Genomic DNA, 16997 nt, shown 5'->3' on the forward strand with positions numbered 1-16997 from the left:
AAATTAAAACTGTAAAAACCCTTTCAAAATACATTTATATACATACACACACACACAGTTGGTAAACATGATTTATGTGTTGTGTGCATGGTTTTAGATGGCTTTTCAACTAACACCACCCTATTTCCCAGAATAAAGCTCAATTCCTTCACCTGACTGGTTGAAGAATTCTTATGTTATAAAATCCATCTAACTTGTTTTATTACTGTTTCAAGAAAAAGGGATCAAGGATTACAATTGCATGAATGCCCATATTTTTTTTTAAATGGCAGAAAATAGTAAAATTTCATCCTTGACACTGGCATTGTATTAGGTACTGATTACATGATTTGGAGAACTTTTTATTTTTTTTTAGGTTTAACACAGTTTTCCATAGTTTTTGAGACTTAAACAATCAGTATTTAATAACCAAAACAGCTGTTTTATGATCGCAATGATTAAATAAAAAAGGAGAAAAAAAAAATAGATGAAATGTTTAAATCAAAACTGTGTAGAAAATTTTATGACAGATACAGAAGGTATACAGAAGGTAATGGCTGAAGGTAATCTGGGTTTGCAAGTATTTTTAATGGATAATCGTTTCAGCAGCCAAACTTTACATAACAAACCTCCTTGCTAATTAAAGCCAAAAAAAGGACGTGTTCATATTGATTATACATGCCATCGTTAGTTACAGCTGATAAAAATATTTTAACCCCTCGATAAGATCAGGATATTATACATATATTAAGGGTAATAGTATTGTTCAGCCCAAAATGAAAGCTGCTATTTAGTATCTTGCTTGTCAATGCTGAGTTGATTAACAGATTGTGAGCATAACTGCCCAATACTTACCAGGGAGAGATGCATCAAATCCCATATCTTCAATGGATTCTTTTATAGTTTCTGGACTTGTTATAGCTGGGTCATATTCCACAGTGCCATTATGATTGTCCAGGGAGACTTGTATTGACTTTACACCCGGTTTCTGGGAAATGAGTCCTTCAATTGACTGCACACATGAATTGCATGTCATCCCTTCAATGTTTATAACAGTCACTTTAGTAGCAAGTTCACGGCTTATCCTGTGAAAAGGAACATGATCTGCAGATGGAGGTGCAAGCGAATTCTGAACACGGGGAGGGTCTTCATCGTTGCAAAGACTCACTTTAAACACACCAGGTGACAAAGTTTCTATTGCTCGGCTAAGTACCTCAGGATTTGAGAGACTAGGATTATAATTTATTTTGGCTAATTTTTTTTCTAATGAAACTTTGACACTTGACACACCAGTGTGAGTACTCATATTACTCTCGATGTTGACAACACAAGATTTGCAGTGCATGCCGTCTACCTGGAAAACAGCTCTTTTAAGGTCACTATGAGGCACGTGTACGTTTTGCAGAAGGCCCCCACTGCCATTAGCTTGTAGACTAGTCAAACGTCCTACATCTATGGCACCCAGTTTTGGAGGTGGTTTGTTTTTAATAAATGCTGTAAAACCAGCTTCTTCGATTTGGGTCCTGATTTCGCCTGCTGTAATGAGGTGAGGATTATATACGATATGGGCTTCTTGATTATCAAGGGACACTGGTAAAAGAGAAAAACATGAAAAATGCACTAAATTAGGAATAATTCAAAAGACTTTCATTTACAAGGAGAAATATGATCATAGCAACCAGGTTTTCTGGTCCACCCAAGCCCCAGTCATCATATTCAGAGAAACCGGGATGATTAATACTTGTTTTGCCAAAGCCTTTTTTATTTTGCATGATTAAATATTACTTAGTTTTTCAAAATTTTCACTTACATACAAAAGTTTTTCTTCTGAATTGCCTCATTATGTCACCTGAATCGAAGTCTAATTCCATGAGTTCAATTTGCTTTGTTTAAAAAATGGGCATATTCAAAAGCATCCCCTAAAGAGTTAATCTGTTTAAAAGTGTCTATATGGACTATATTTGCACAATAAATGTATTTCAACACTTTTAAATCATGAAATGTTTTGGAGAAACAATTAGAAGGCAAGATGTGAACTCAGATGAATAAATTATTATCCAGGCATACAAGGCACATTCGCAATAAGCTAAAAAAGCAACGCATATTACACTGTATGGAAAATATAATCATAGATGGCTTCTGAATCCTAATTTAATAAGGCAAAGCCAGAAGATCGATGCTCCAGCTTCCGAGGTAGACGTTTTATTGAACAGTTACTGTTTTATGTGAAATAAGATTATATTTTCTAATTTGGTAAACAAACTTTTTATTGAGCTTTATATCTTTAGAAATGTATGATAAACATAGGGATCTATTACATAATATTCCCACTAAAGTTTGCTAAAACAAATATAAAATAGTGCAGCCAAACTGCATGTTTATAACTTTTATCAAAACTACAATAGATTGCATTTGTTTCAATCTGTATATTAGTTTTGGGATATATTAAGTCGGGGCTTGACAAATTTGTTGTGAATCTAGGCGCCAGCTAAAAAAGTTAGGAGCCAGGATTTTCTTTTAAACTAACAGTTGGTTAGGAGTGATCTGATCATCATCAGAAGCCTACTTACTAAACTCACAGCATTTGACCTGGAAGCAACCTGGACTTTCAGGTCAGTGCCAGTGCAGAACGTGCGGTCACCGTGCAATACTGCGCACGGTGACTCCGGCATCTCTGCCAGGGCATTTAAGCACCTCGGGCTCCATGCTTTCCCGGCCCTAAGGCCAGAGGATCAGTGCCCCCCCCCCCCAGGCAAAAGGGGTACTACACTTGATCTTAGCCAAAAGGCCGAGAAGCGATTAACCCCTAAATGCCGCGACATTGAAGGGGTTAAAGCTGCACTGTCGCTCTCAGCGAGCGATCAGGCAGCAGCGGGGTGTTGGGGCTGGTCTCCACACTCATGTGGAGACCAAAGAACCCTCTCCCCTGTCCCTGAAGCTGCCTCTGGCAGTCGGGATGCAATTGCTGGTCTATAGACCAGCCATTGCAAGGGGGAGTCTCTGATGACTGCTGTAGGCTTCCATGCCTACAGGAATCATCAAAGGGCTTGTGGGGGCTTGTTTTTGCTGTTGCTGGTCTGCCTGGAAGACCACCAGCAGCAGAGCCCCTTACAAAACGGGAATTAACCCCTAAATGCCGCGATCGCAGCATTGAAGGGCTTAAAGCTGCACTGTCTCAGGGAGCGATCAGGCAGCATGGGGATGTTGTGTCAGGTCCCCACACTTGGCAATCAACACTCAACCCCCTTTCCTGAAGCTGCCTGTGGCAGCTGAAAACGCCATTGCAAGTTTTTCATGCAATCGCGGTTTCAGCCTACAGAATCACTCCGTGGGAGTGATCTCAGGCTCGGGGGCAGGCCCTGAATGGCTGTGCACACAGGCTGACAAACACCTAGGCGCCAGGACGAAATTCTGAGTCGCCATGGCGACCTGGCGCCTGGGATTTGTCGAGCCCTGTATTAAGTTTAAAAGTAACACGTCTGTTTGATAAGGGTGTATATAGCGCCGAGCAGTGAACTGTAGGATTTATTATTACATATTTTATTTATATAGCTTTGGGACATAAACTGCTTTGATTCCTAAGAATGGAGCACTAAAAGGCAAATAAATGCATAAATGTGAAAGCTACCTAGTACAATGCACAGATGGATTTTAGTGTCATCCAAGCTCTGAAAATGTTGATAAGCTCCCATCAGCTCACCAAACATTATAGCACTATAAAGTTGTTCTTTGTGGACAACATAAATATAAAAAAATGGAAGTAAATTGTGCATGCTTGATTCCGGACTACACAAGCAGAAAGCCTCTATTTTTCACAGAAATAGTGCATACGGTTATACATCATGATACATCTTGGACCCCAAGATCATACATCACATATGAGGTATTAAGAAAAATATATGTGAGACACGTGTATAAACACACACACAAGGAGACAGCATATAGATAGCATGTGCAATATTACCTTTAATGCGCTGGATTCCTTTCAATTTGCCAATTTTGCCTTCAATAGTACTGGTACAAGAATGACAAGTCATTCCTTCTATTTTCATTTTCACCAGAATGTCACCACCCTGAGACAGTCTACTTTCATTAGACCCTGAAGACTTCACCTTTGTGGTCATTGTGTCTACACTCAGCCCTGGGATGTTTTGAATCATCAGGTCAGTGCTTATAGCAGTAGGTATAAAAGTTACACTGGCCACTTTCCCCTCAAGGGAGGTCTTCACATCCACAACTCCCTTTAGCTGTAGAAGACTGTTGCGGATTTGTTCAGCAGATTGCTCTTCTGGTAACTGGAGAAAGATGTTGTCTGTAGGTATAGTTTGTGGGTTTGTGTTAGTCAAGGACGCATCAAATCCCATATCCTCAATAGCTTCCCGCAATGCTTCAGGCGTCTGTGACTTGGGGTCATAAATAATGGAAGCATTTCTTTCTTGCAATGATACCTGCAAAACAAACAGATTTGATACAGTGAAGCCAGAACTAACACAGGAAATGTCATACCAATCCAAACTTTAAATGTAAATTTAAAAGGTTTCCAGGACCATGTGTGCCAGCTCTGTGTACTGTTCTTCTGTCAAGCTGATCAGGAAGTAAAATCTTAGAGGTATACTACACAAATAAACAAATACAGTGTGTTTTTGAGGTTTAAAGGAAATATACTATATGACCAAAAGTATGAGGACAAATGACACCACACCTATGTGTGCTTGTCAGACATCCCACCTAACTATGGGCATAAAAATGGAACATAATATAAATGAGAGGTTTTGGTTATATGAATTGGCCAAAGCATAATTAAGCTCACCCGCCACGTCAAGGCACACTCTCAATAGGGTGAGAACCTACTCTCACCTCCTACATAGTGGGCACACAAAGCAGTTTATACGGCTACCAAAACCTTATTAATGTGTTGGGGGAGGTGCAATTAAACCTCCTCCCTATTAACCCCTGGACAGCAAGCTGCAACCAGACTAATGAGGAGCCAACAACCTAAAATATGTGCAAAGAAGAAAAAGCATACCTACTAATCTAATGCCAATGATGACTTGGACTTAATCTGCAATTTTACAATATTGATCTGGAGGGCCCCATTTTCGAGATGGGCCACAAGGATAATTTAACGTTAACTCTATTCAAACCACTATATTCTTTTTAGACTTCATATAATTTAGCTTGTGTTATAACATTTAACATATTTTTTTATATGTTATAAAAGTTATGTCAGGAAACACTTTGCCAAATCCAAGGTGGATGTTGGCAAAACCTGAACGTTTCTGATCAGGGCTCGACAAAGCCAAGGCACCAGGTCGCCATGAATTGCTTCCTGGTGTCTAGAGTTCTGCAGGTAACACTGTACTTTGCGTAATGGAGGCCCCCTGCCCAAAATAGCCAACACTCAACCCTCCCTCAGCATTCACGCTGAGTGTGGAGAGATGACGTAATTTCCCAGTGCTTAGACACTAGCCATAGTGTGAGGACCGTAAAGGAGCATGCATCAGAAGCACCGTCAAGAGCCACCAAATACAGAGGTACAAAAAGTGCACGTGTGTAAATGTTTGTTAGTATGTTACTGTGTGTGTCTGTGTGACTATGTGTGTTATTAAAGGGGGGGTTGTTGTTACATTTTTGGCTGGCCCCTAGATATGAACCAAAATTTGTCAACCCGTTCCTGATTGTATAACTCTTGCAGCCACTAATAAAAGTGGCTGCAAGAGCCTGTGCCCAGGGGCGTAACTAGACGCCTCAGGGCCCGGGTGCGAGAATCTGTTAAGGGCCCCCCCCCCCCCCCCCCCCCCCCAAAAACATGATTTTTACCCAACAATTTTTTTTTCAACTAATTCAACAAATTCAATTTACATATTGAATCATATCTGTAAAAAAATCAAAGAAAAAGGGGCACATGTACAAAGGGCATAATCCAGGGGTGTCCAAGTTTTTTCTGCAGTGGGCCACTTCATCAGAATTGTATCCGTGCGAGGGCCGCACTAATTTTTCACTGTGACAAAAAATATGGCCTTTAATAAAATATGCAGATTAAAATAAAGTAAATAACACAAAACCTTTACTCTTCCTCTCACTGATTTCTGGGCCTTGAAAGTTTTGCGACTACAAATTCAGGATTCCCTAGATTTATTCTAGGGATGAACTAAAATGAAAATTCTGGTCCAAAACATTCAGGGTTCACTTAGCCAAAACCGAAAATGACCCCCACCTTTAAAAATAATAATAAAAACTCACATGTTTAATAAAAGTAGGTAACACACAATTGGACAAAATTAGAAATATGACTTGGCATGATAGGAGTGTGATTGCTAACAGCAATCACACTCCTATCATACCCAGGCAACCAGTAAATGCTGGTACCTAGGCATGATGGGACTGTGCTCGCTGTGATTGCTGTTAGCAATCACAATCCTATCATGCCAAGTCAGCCAGTACATGCTGGTACAGGGTGGCTGTAAGTGATGTGCAGACCCCATACTGCTGGCAGCATCACTACACAAGGGGGGCAGCTAGCTAGGTTTCAGCATGTACTGGCTGACTTTGCATGATAGGAGTGTGATTGCTAACAGTAGTCACAGTCCCATCATGCCTAGGTTCCAGCACTTACACATCCATCCAGTAAATGCTGGAACCTAGGCATGATGGGACTGTGATTGCTGTTAGCAATCACACTCCTATCATGCCAAGTCAGCCAATACACGCTGGTACAGGGTGGCTGTAAGTGATGTGCAGACCCCATACTGCTGGCAGCATCAATACACAAGGGGGGCAGCTAGCCAGGTTTCAGCATGTACTGGCTGACTTGGCATGATAGGAGTGTGATTGCTAACAGCAATCACAGTCCCATCATGCCTAGGTTCCAGCACTTACACATCCATCCAGTAAATGCTGGTACCTAGGCATGATGGGACTGTGCTCGTTGTGATTGCTGTTAGCAATCACACTCCTATCATGCCAAGTCAGCCAGTACATGCTGGTACAGGGTGGCTGTAAGTGTAGACCCCATACTGCTGGCAGCATCACTACACCAGGGGGGCAGCTGGCCAGGTTTCAGCATGTACTGGCTGACTTGGCATGATAGGAGTGTGATTGCTAAGAGCAATCACAGTCCCATCATGCCTAGGTTCCAGCACTTACACATCCATGCTATCACACACACACACACACACACACACACACACACACACTCATTTATTCATATAATCATTCATTCACAGATTCATTCCCTCAATCACACACACTCATTCAAACACCCTCCCCACCCCCTTACCTGCACTGCAGCTCCTCGATGCCGCTCACAGACTTCAGCAGGGGGCGTGGCCTCCCTCTGCCTTCTCTGCTAAAGCACAGAGGAAGTAGGATGTCACGTGAACTCCGCTTCCTCTGTGCTGTCCAGAAGACCCTCCCACAAGTAAGTAGCAGGGCTTGAGGTGCGGCTCGTGTAAGATCGGTTGCCCTGGCTGCCGATCTTACGCGGGCCGCACCTCGAGGTCTCGCGGGCCGCAATTGGCCCGCGGGCCGCATGTTGGACGCCCCTGCAGGCTTATTTAAAAAAAAACAAAAAACGTAAAAAAGATTTCGGGCGGCCCCTTGGCTCGGGCCCCCCTGCCGCCGTGGCCCGGTCGCAGTCGCGACCCCTGCGACCCCGGTAGTTCCGCCACTGCCTGTGCCCTTCTGTACTTTTTTTATTTTAAACTATGTGAATCAGTACAATGGTTTAAAAACTATCCTTGCACCATTATATGTACCCTCAAATTATATTCATAATTAAAATCAGATTTAAAATTATACCTTAATTTAGTTTTCAAATGCAACTATCAATTTTACTCAAAATCTACAAAATTAACATTGCAATTAAAGTATAAATTCAAAGCAATAATTCTGCTTTACAGTTGGATAAAGGTTTGAACTGGGTTACTATGCATTATGTACTGCCCTAAGGGCATGTTTTCTATGCTTTAGAACAAAACAGAACATTTAATTGTCTGTACAAGTTAACATCTTGATAAACCTAATTTAGACAACAAATGGTTCCATTTGCCCACGTCATGCTTCCTAAATAGCCTAGAGCTCTGAATTTTACTGTCATTATTGGAAATGCATTGCTCGGAAGGCTGACATTTAGTCAATTAAGGCCAAATCAAGAACTTTAATCAGCAATAAAACCAGACCGTAGGAAAACACCAACATTTATTAATCCATCTGGACAAACACATTAAACCTACACCACCAGTAACAAGGTGAAATTGATTACAGCATTATACAGGACTACAAAATATCACTAAGGTCTGACAGACAGCAAAAGTCCTTAATAGTTCCTGCTCCAGGCTAGCAACAGACTCATGCACAGTTAGGCCTTCCACACTACTAGGCCTTCTCCATTACCTCCAATCAGGGTCATACCTAGAGTATTTGGCACCCCAGGCGGATCCTGTATGTGGCACCCCTACTCCACTTTAAAATGTAAAGAGACCCACAAAAAATAATGTTGGTAACAAGATGTGTTGCACAGATTTGTAAACGGTGAATGAAATCTGAATAAAATAAATAACTGACTTATAAATTTACTGAACAGGTATGGTACAGCATAATACCTATCACTATATACTGAGCCAGACATTAACGGTGGTACAACATAACGCCTATGACTATACACTGAGCCAGACATTGACCTGGCTCGCTATGTAGTGATAGGAATTACGCTGTACTACTGTTAATGTTTGGCTCAGTATATAGTGTAGGAGTTTGTACCACTGTAAACTAGGGCTGAAACAACTAATCAATAAAATCGTTAATAACAATCGTTGACATCGATTTTCAATATCGATTAGTCGAATCGATTTTTATCGATTATAAAAAGAGTTTTTTTTCCAGAGCAAATGCTCTGAAAAACTCCTCTCCTTATATAATCCGACCTCAAACAGAAATCGGATTATAACACTAGAATCCAGATCCCCCGCAACGCTGCAGGGGACCTGGATTCCCCTCACTGTCAGCCGGTGGGTGTCTGTGCGATGCGCACAGACAACTACTGCCTCTCCCCTCCACTTCCGCTCCTACGATGCAGTGGCAGCATCACATGATGTAGAAGCCCCAGCGTAAGTGAAGGTGAGTAACGGAGGCTGTCTGTGCACATCGTGCAGACCCCCACTGGCTGACAGAGAATCGAGGTCTCCTGCAGAGGATCATCCTCTCTGTCAGCTGGTGGGGGTTTGCGCGATGCGCACAGACAGCCTCCGTTCACTTACGCTGAGGCTTCTATGGAGCTGCAGTAAAAGTGCCTGTCAGCAACGGAGGTTCACAAAACACCAGGCGTATGGGAGGAGTCAGAGGGGTGTATGGGAGCCACCCTCCCATACACCACTCTGCCTCTCTACCCGGCTCCCTGGTGTCTTGTGAACCTCCGTTGCTGACAGGGGGCAGAGTGGTGTATGGGAGGGGGGAGGAGGCAAAGTGGTGTATGGGAGGGGAGGAGCCAGAGTGGTGTATGGGAGGGGGAGGAGCCAGAGCGGTGTATGGGTGAGTTATAGTGGTGTATGGGGGGGTATAATGAATTTCAGGGTAGCAGAGTGGTGTATGGGGGTGTAATGAATTTCAGGGAGGCAGAATGGCATATCTGGGGGAGTTAGAGTGGTGTATGGGGGTATAATGAATTTCAGAGTGGCATATCTGGGGGAGGCAGAGTGGTGAATCGGGGTATAATGCATTTCAGGGTGGTGCAGGGCATTTATGGGGGCAGAGTGGCATATCAGGGTACAAAGTGGCATATAGGGAGGTATAAGGCATAAATTAGGGCGAGTGGCATATTGGAAGTTATAAGGCATATCAGGGGGCACAAGGCATATCGATATTAGGCATATCAGGGGGGCATAAGACATATCTGGGGGTAAAAGGTATATCAGGGGGCTCAGTTGCATATCACTGGCATATAAGGAGTATAAGGCATATTAAGGGCACAGTGGCATATCAGGGGGCACAGTGGAATCTCTGGCATATAGGAGGTATAAGGCAGAGCGGCAAGCTGGGGGTCAGATGTGCATAACTGGGGGCAGTTTGGTAAATAAAAGAAAATATAAACAAGGCTTTTTTCTTATAGTTTTTATTAACCCCTTCGTGACAAAGGCTGATTTTACTTTTTGTACCCTTCGTGACAATGGCCGTTTTAACATTTCTGCGCTGCTCGTGTTTAGTTGTAATTTTATTCTTTCCCGTTTACTGAACCCACACACATTAGATATTGTTTTTTTCAGGACAAGAAGGGCTTTCTTTAGATGACATTGTTTTGATTGTATCATATTATTTACTACTAAAAAAAGTATAAAATATGGTGAAAAATTTAGAAAAAAATGACTGTTTCTAACTTTTAGTTGAAAAATCTTTTACTCATCTATAAAAGGTAATGAAAAAACCTGCTAAATGGATTCTACTATTTGTCCTGAGTTTAGAAATACCCAATGTTTTTATGTTTTTTTGCTTTTTTCTACCCATTATGGGGCAATAAGTACAGGTAGCGTTTTGCTATTTCAAAGCCATTTTTTCCAAATCTGGTAATTCTTCCCCTCATGTGCCATTTCGGGTATCTTTGAACCCGGCCAATGCAATTTACCCCATCAAATCATATATTTTTGAAAACTAGACAGTCCAGGGTATTCCAAATGCTAGTATTTTAACTCTTTCCATGCACCATATCTACCACCAGTTTTTGTCAAACTTTGTGGTAGTCATTTTTTTGCATTTGTTTTGTCACACACATTTTACTTCAGGTATGAATTAAAAGGTTCACAAAACACCCCAATATGTGTTCAGCAACATCTCCTGAGTACAGCGATACCTCACATGAATGATTTTGCCTGGCTGTTTGGGGGCAAAAGGGCCACATTTGGGGCATGCGCATTTTTCAATGTTGAACTTTGGCATTTGGGGATCCACTGCCCATGCCCTATTTGGTACATCTTTGAGCCGGGCCATTTCAGTGTGCCCAACAAAACCATATATTTTTCAAAACTAGACACCACAGGGTATTTTAAATGCTGGTATTTTAACTCTTTGCATGCACACATTTTACCACCAGCATGTTTTCAAAGTTTGCAGTAGTATTTTTGTGTGTGTATTTTTCCCACACACACCTACTTTATGTATGAATTTACAGCTCCTGGTATATGCCGCTGTCACACGACACCCCATAATGTGTTCAGCAACATCTCCTGAGTGCAGTGATATCCCACATGCATGGGTGTGTCATTTTTGTGGGAACTAAAAGGCCACATTTGGTACGTGTGCATTTTTCTAATTGGAAATTAGGTGTGTGGCCATCCTTCCCCCGGTGTTAATTGGGACGTTGTTGAACCTGGCCAATTCAATTTACCCCATCAAATCATACCTTTTTTAAAAGTAGACACCCCACGGGCATTTAATATGCCAGTATTTTAACTCTTTCCATGCGAGAATTGTTTTAAGCTAATATGCTAATTTTAGGACTTGCTCACAAAAATATATTTTTTATATATATATATTTTTTTTTTGTCTTTTTAAAAAAAAAATTTTAACATTTTTTTTCAACTTGGAGGTTCCCCTGATAGTGACATCAGTGGGAAATGATTTTTACATTTTACTAGTTTTTTACTATTTTTTTTCTAATTATTATAAATTTTATTTTATTTTTTAATTTATTTTTACTAATCACACTGTGATTAGAAAGCTGGCTTCCATTGACTTGCATGGTGAATGCAGTACCTGTATTCAACCTGCAAGTGGAGCCAAAGTTCTCTAGATGGTCTGGACCGTCTAGCGAACTTTTAAAATTTGTTTGTTCCTGTTACAGGGCAGCGGCCATCTTGCTTGATGGCGAAGATCATCGGCAGCTGCGGCTGTGACCGCTCTCCGGAGCGGTCACAGCCCATCGAAAGGTAAGTGTTTGGTGTCGCTGGATGCCTCCTGATCGAGGCATTCCAGCGACACCATTTAAGTTTAAACGCTTTTAATACGGGCGTCCGCCGCCATACAAAGTATGGCGGATGTTGACGCCCCGTGGAGGGGCCAGAGATGGCCCCTTCGTTCCGATAGCGGTGTTGCTGAATGCCTCGAGGTCGAGGCATTCAGCAACGTTTTTTGGGTGCAGAAAGCGAAAACAGATCGCTTTCTGCACCCGTTTAAAGACGTGCCGGTCCTGGCACGTCAATTGTCGTAAAGCACATGCTTTTCTGTGTCGTGCCAGGACCGGCAATTGTCGTTAAGGGGTTAAATATGAAAAATAGTTAACATGAATTAATATTTACTAATAACTTTGTATTAACCCCTTAAGGACCAGGCTGTGTTTTACCTATTGTACCATTGGGACCGAGGCTGTTTTAATACTTTTGCGGTGTTCGTGTTTAGATGTAATTTTCTCTTCACTCATTTAGTGAACCCACACAAATTATATGTTGTTTTTTTCAGGACAAGAAGGGCTTTCTTCAGATACCATTGTTTTAATCATATTATCTAATTTCCCATAAAAAAAAATATGATGAAAAATGTAAAAAAAAAAAACACATTTTCTGACTTTTACCCCAAAAATCTTTTACTCATCCAAAAAAGCTAATGAAAAAACCTACTAAATATATTCTACTATTTGTCCTGAGTTTAGAAATACCCAATGTTTTTATGTTTTTTTGCTTTTTTCTGCACGTTATGGAGCATTAAGTACAGGTAGCGTTTTGCTATTTCAAAACCATTTTTTCCAAATCTGGTAATTCTTCCCCCCATGTGCCATTTCGGGTATCTTTGAAGCCGGCAATGCAATTTACCCCATCAAATCATATATTTTTGAAAACTAGACACCCCAAGGTATTTCAAATGCTAGTATTTTAACCCTTTCCATGCATGAGATTCTACCACCAGCCTTTGCCACACTTTGTGTTAGTATTTTTTTGGTATTTTTTTTTTACACAAATTGTACTTTGGGTATACATTTATAGCTCCAGGTATACGTCACTATCAAACAACACCCTAATATGTGTTCAATAACATCTCTCGAGTACAGTGATACCACCCATGCATGGGTTTGACTGCTGTTTGGGGTTAAAAGGCCACATTTGGGAAGTGCGCTTTTTTTCCCCTATTTTGGTCAGTCTGTGCCTATGCCCTATCTTTGAGCCTGGCCACTACAATTTACCTCATAAAACCATATGTTTTTGAAAACTAGACACCCCAAGGTACTTAAAATGGTAGTATTTAACCCTTTCCATGCATCAGATTCTACCACCAGCCTTTGCCACACTTTGTGGTAGTATTTATTTTTTATTTTTTTTTTCACACAAATTGTACTTTGGGTATAAATTTATAGCTCCAGGTATACGTCACTATCAAACAACACCCTAATATGTGTTCAGGAACATCTCCCGAGTTCATTCATACCCCACATGTATGGGTTTGTCTGGTGTTTGAGGTTAAAATGCCACATTTTGGAAGTGCGCTTTTTTTTTTCCCCATTTCGGTCAGTCTGTGCCTATGCCCTATCTTTGAGCCCGGCCACTCCAATTTACCCCATCAAACCATTCATTTTTTTAAATTAGACACCCCTTGGGTATTTGAAATGCTTTTATTTAAATTTTTCCACGTCAGGATTTTTGGGAAGATACAGCGCTAATTTTAGCACTTGCTCATAATAATAAACTTTATTTTTTTATTTTATTTATTTTACTCTTTTTGGACTTTTTTTTTACATTTTGCTGGAACTGGATAGTTCCTCTAAAGCATAATAATTTTTAAATGTTACCATGTTTTTTTTAAGCTTTTTCTTTTTTTTTTTTTTTTTAAATATTTTACTAATCACATAGTGATTAGAAAGCTGGCCTCCATTGACTTGTATGGTTGAATGCAGTACCTGTATTCAACCAGCAAGTGGAGCCAGAGTTCTCTAGAAGGTCAGGAGACCGTCTAGCGAACTTTTTCAACTTTATTATTTTTTTTCCCGGGCCGCCGCCATCTTGCGGATGGTGAAGGCTGCGTGCAGCTGCGGCTGTGACCGCTCTCCGGAGTCCATCAAGAGGTAAGTGTTTGGTGTCGCTGGATGCCTCCTGATCGAGGCATTCCAGCGACACCATTGAAGTTTAGGAGGTGATCGTTGATCGCCTCCTAAACGCTTTTAAAACGGGCGTACAATGTATGGCGGCTGTTGACGCCCCGGGGAGGGGCCAGACATGGCCCATCATGCCGATCTCGGTGTTGCTGAATGCCTCGACATCGTTTGAGCTTAGAAAGTGATCATTGATCACTTTCTAAGCTTGTTTAAGTCTGATGACGTGTCCGGCAATGGACGTTAAGGGGTTAAAACCTAGTTTGAGAAACACTGTTTGGGTTCTTGCAGCTTTTATTATTATGTCAGTAAAATAAGAAGGTGAATAGAGAGATGCCATTGCGATAAAGAGATGAAAGTGTAAATTGTACGTTTTTTTATTAAATTATTTTAAATTTAAAAATCCAATCGATTAATCGAAAAATAATCGGTCAACTAATCGATTATTAAAATAATCGTTAGTTGCAGCCCTAAATCATAATCTGCAAGTCTATTAATATATATATATTTTTTTTTTACTTTCAGGAAGAAACAGCGTACCATGACAGAATTTGTGCAGCGAAATCCCCAGTGCACTCCACAGCAAGCAACGCTTATAACTGATTCCATTCTGAAAATGCTGGTCACTGACATGCGGCCGCTATCCATGGTTGAAAACCAAGGATTCAAAAGCATGGTCAGTGTACTAAACCCCGGATATACTCTTCCCTCAAGAACTCATTTCACCAAACTAGTGGAGAGGAAGTACAAAGAGGCATTTCAGAATGTGAAGCATGACATCAGCGCTAATGACTGCAGAATTGCTTTTACAACAGACATATGGACAAGTGTAGCTACTGAGGCTTACCTTGGCATTACATGCCACTACATAGGGGATGACTGGAAGCGGTCTTCTCTCTGTCTCACTACAATGCCTCCGGAAGACAGACATACAGCCGCAAACATCGCAGAATGGATAGAGGAGGTCGCCGCAAAGTTTGAGATTCCAGATAAAAAAATAATTGCCATTGTACATGACAGTGGTGCAAATATTGTGGCTGCTGTAAACATCCTAGAGGACAAGCATGGGTGGGCCAGTATCCGCTGCACTGGCCACACATTACAGCTGGTGATCAATGCTTCATAAAAGCACTCTGGAATTCAGAGAGCTGTTAGTACTGCAAGAGGACTAGTTGAGCATTTTAAAAAAGTGATCTGGACAATGAATAGACTGTAGTTATACAACAATATTTTTCTTCAGGGTGTTTCTTTTACTAGCGATAGGCTGTCGAAACAATTACTCAAGATTTCCCCACAATGCATTGAATGCAGCCTTTAAGATGGTGCAGGACTGTATCTCATTAATCCTCCATCAGCGTTCAACTCTAGTCCAACACCAGCTACATTCCTACATGGGTCTTAACTTGACAGGACTGAGCAATAATTTTCTGTAACAGCTTTTGTCGGCAAGAATTAGTTAAGAGTCACACAAGGATGCAAGAACAAGCTTAAAGTGTTTGTAATAATCTTGGGTGGATCTACTTTGAACCCAGTGATATAACTACTGTGCCATTATAATAATATGTAATCCCACTATGAGGAAGATGTGTAATGAGATGGTTCTCAAGCATCAGGGGAACTGTCTCATTTGTGTTTTTGAGCACACTGCATGGAGGATACACACATGGGAAATACTTGCTTAAGCCCCATTACCACAACATAATTAGCATTTTTTAACTGAGATGGGCTTTGTACTGAAGTCTGTTTTCCCCTCTTATGTCAAGAGGAAACATACCTTCAATAAAAATTTAGATCACCTGACATTGGAAAAGCACTGATTTTGCCATTCAACGGGACAATGACAGATGCATATAACAACTAAATTCATACACAGTCTATACATTTCAGCAAACTCCATGGTGATAGATCTCTACAATGAATGCATGGTTATGTACACTAAAAAGAGAGGTTGGGTGTGCCGTGATAGATAGGGGTATCGACATACTAAAAATGCATCAATAAACCGATATATATATACAGTAGCAGGGGGTTAATAAAATTTACTTTACTCATTAAGGTAGTTATATATTTATTTTAGGGTATTCCTAGTATTGTGTATTAAGAGGATACATTTGTGAAACAGGTTCAGTTCAAACCAGAACATCTAGCAGATAAATAAAACATTGTACAGGTTTTTATTTAAATATTTTTTCCCTTTTCAAATCCACATAAATAATTATAATTACCCACTGAATGTTTACTCAACGATATTTTCCCTCATATGTCATCACGCACCTGAATACTGTGAACTCCATTAAATGCTCTGATTTTTTGCTCAATTGTTTGAACGCAAGAATTGCAAGTCATTCCCTCCACCAGGACAATAACCAGCTGAGCCTTGATGTCTGCTTCCATCCTGCTTTTGTCTTCACGTCACTAATAAAAAAAAAAATAAGTCTAAACTTAGATATTCTATAGAAAGCTGACTGATATTTTGTAAAAGAACTGTTTATTTGATGCTAAAAAGTATTTTCCGAGAAGTTCCTTATTTGATAATTCTCCTACTTGTCTTAACGATGGCACTAAGGTTCCAACCCCAGTCTTTATATGTTGAAGGTGCCTCTTAAGAGAAACATGTTAAGGCGTCTGATGTTATCAGTAATGACAGATTTACTCACTAATTTGATTTTGCAGTGAACGTGTCATGCCAGACAATCACCTGGAAAACACTGACACTGTGTAGCAAACACCTCTTTGACGTGTATATGTTGCTCCATTAACGATGTTTTGATTAAAAAAAAAAAAGGAGCTCCACCCTTCTCAAAGCAGTATTGTACCTGCTGTCACGAACAGAGATATGAATAATTCAAGGCAATAGGCATTTTTGTAACCATAGTAAAAATAAAGAGTTCATAAATGCTAATGCAACATTTTTAATTCAAATAAATAGCATCACTATGTGCAACAGAACAGT

The 16997-nt window shown here is 40.6% G+C and overlaps 1 protein-coding gene across 3 annotated transcripts in view; it reads right to left on the minus strand.

The window, feature by feature from the left end:
* Window positions 1–16438, minus strand: part of LOC149287481 (copper-transporting ATPase 1-like) — a 39276-nt gene extending 22838 nt beyond the window's left edge. For 2 of the 3 annotated variants that reach the window (XM_089492861.1, XM_089492859.1), the window contains exons 1-3: window positions 16319–16438; window positions 3944–4427; window positions 835–1569 (exon numbers count right to left, since the gene is read on the minus strand). In XM_089492861.1, the coding sequence (XP_089348987.1) occupies window positions 835–1569; window positions 3944–4427; window positions 16319–16438 (1339 nt within the window). Of the gene's footprint in view, window positions 1–830; window positions 1570–3943; window positions 4428–16318 lie in introns of all 3 variants that reach the window. The other variant, XM_089492860.1, reaches the window with a different exon arrangement.
* Between the last annotated feature and the right edge of the window lie 559 nt (window positions 16439–16997).

Source organism: Sceloporus occidentalis, unplaced genomic scaffold, assembly GCF_023333645.1.
Source record: "Sceloporus occidentalis isolate IW3139 unplaced genomic scaffold, rSceOcc1.0.p SCAF_60, whole genome shotgun sequence".
Classification (NCBI taxonomy): Eukaryota; Metazoa; Chordata; class Lepidosauria; order Squamata; family Phrynosomatidae; genus Sceloporus; species Sceloporus occidentalis.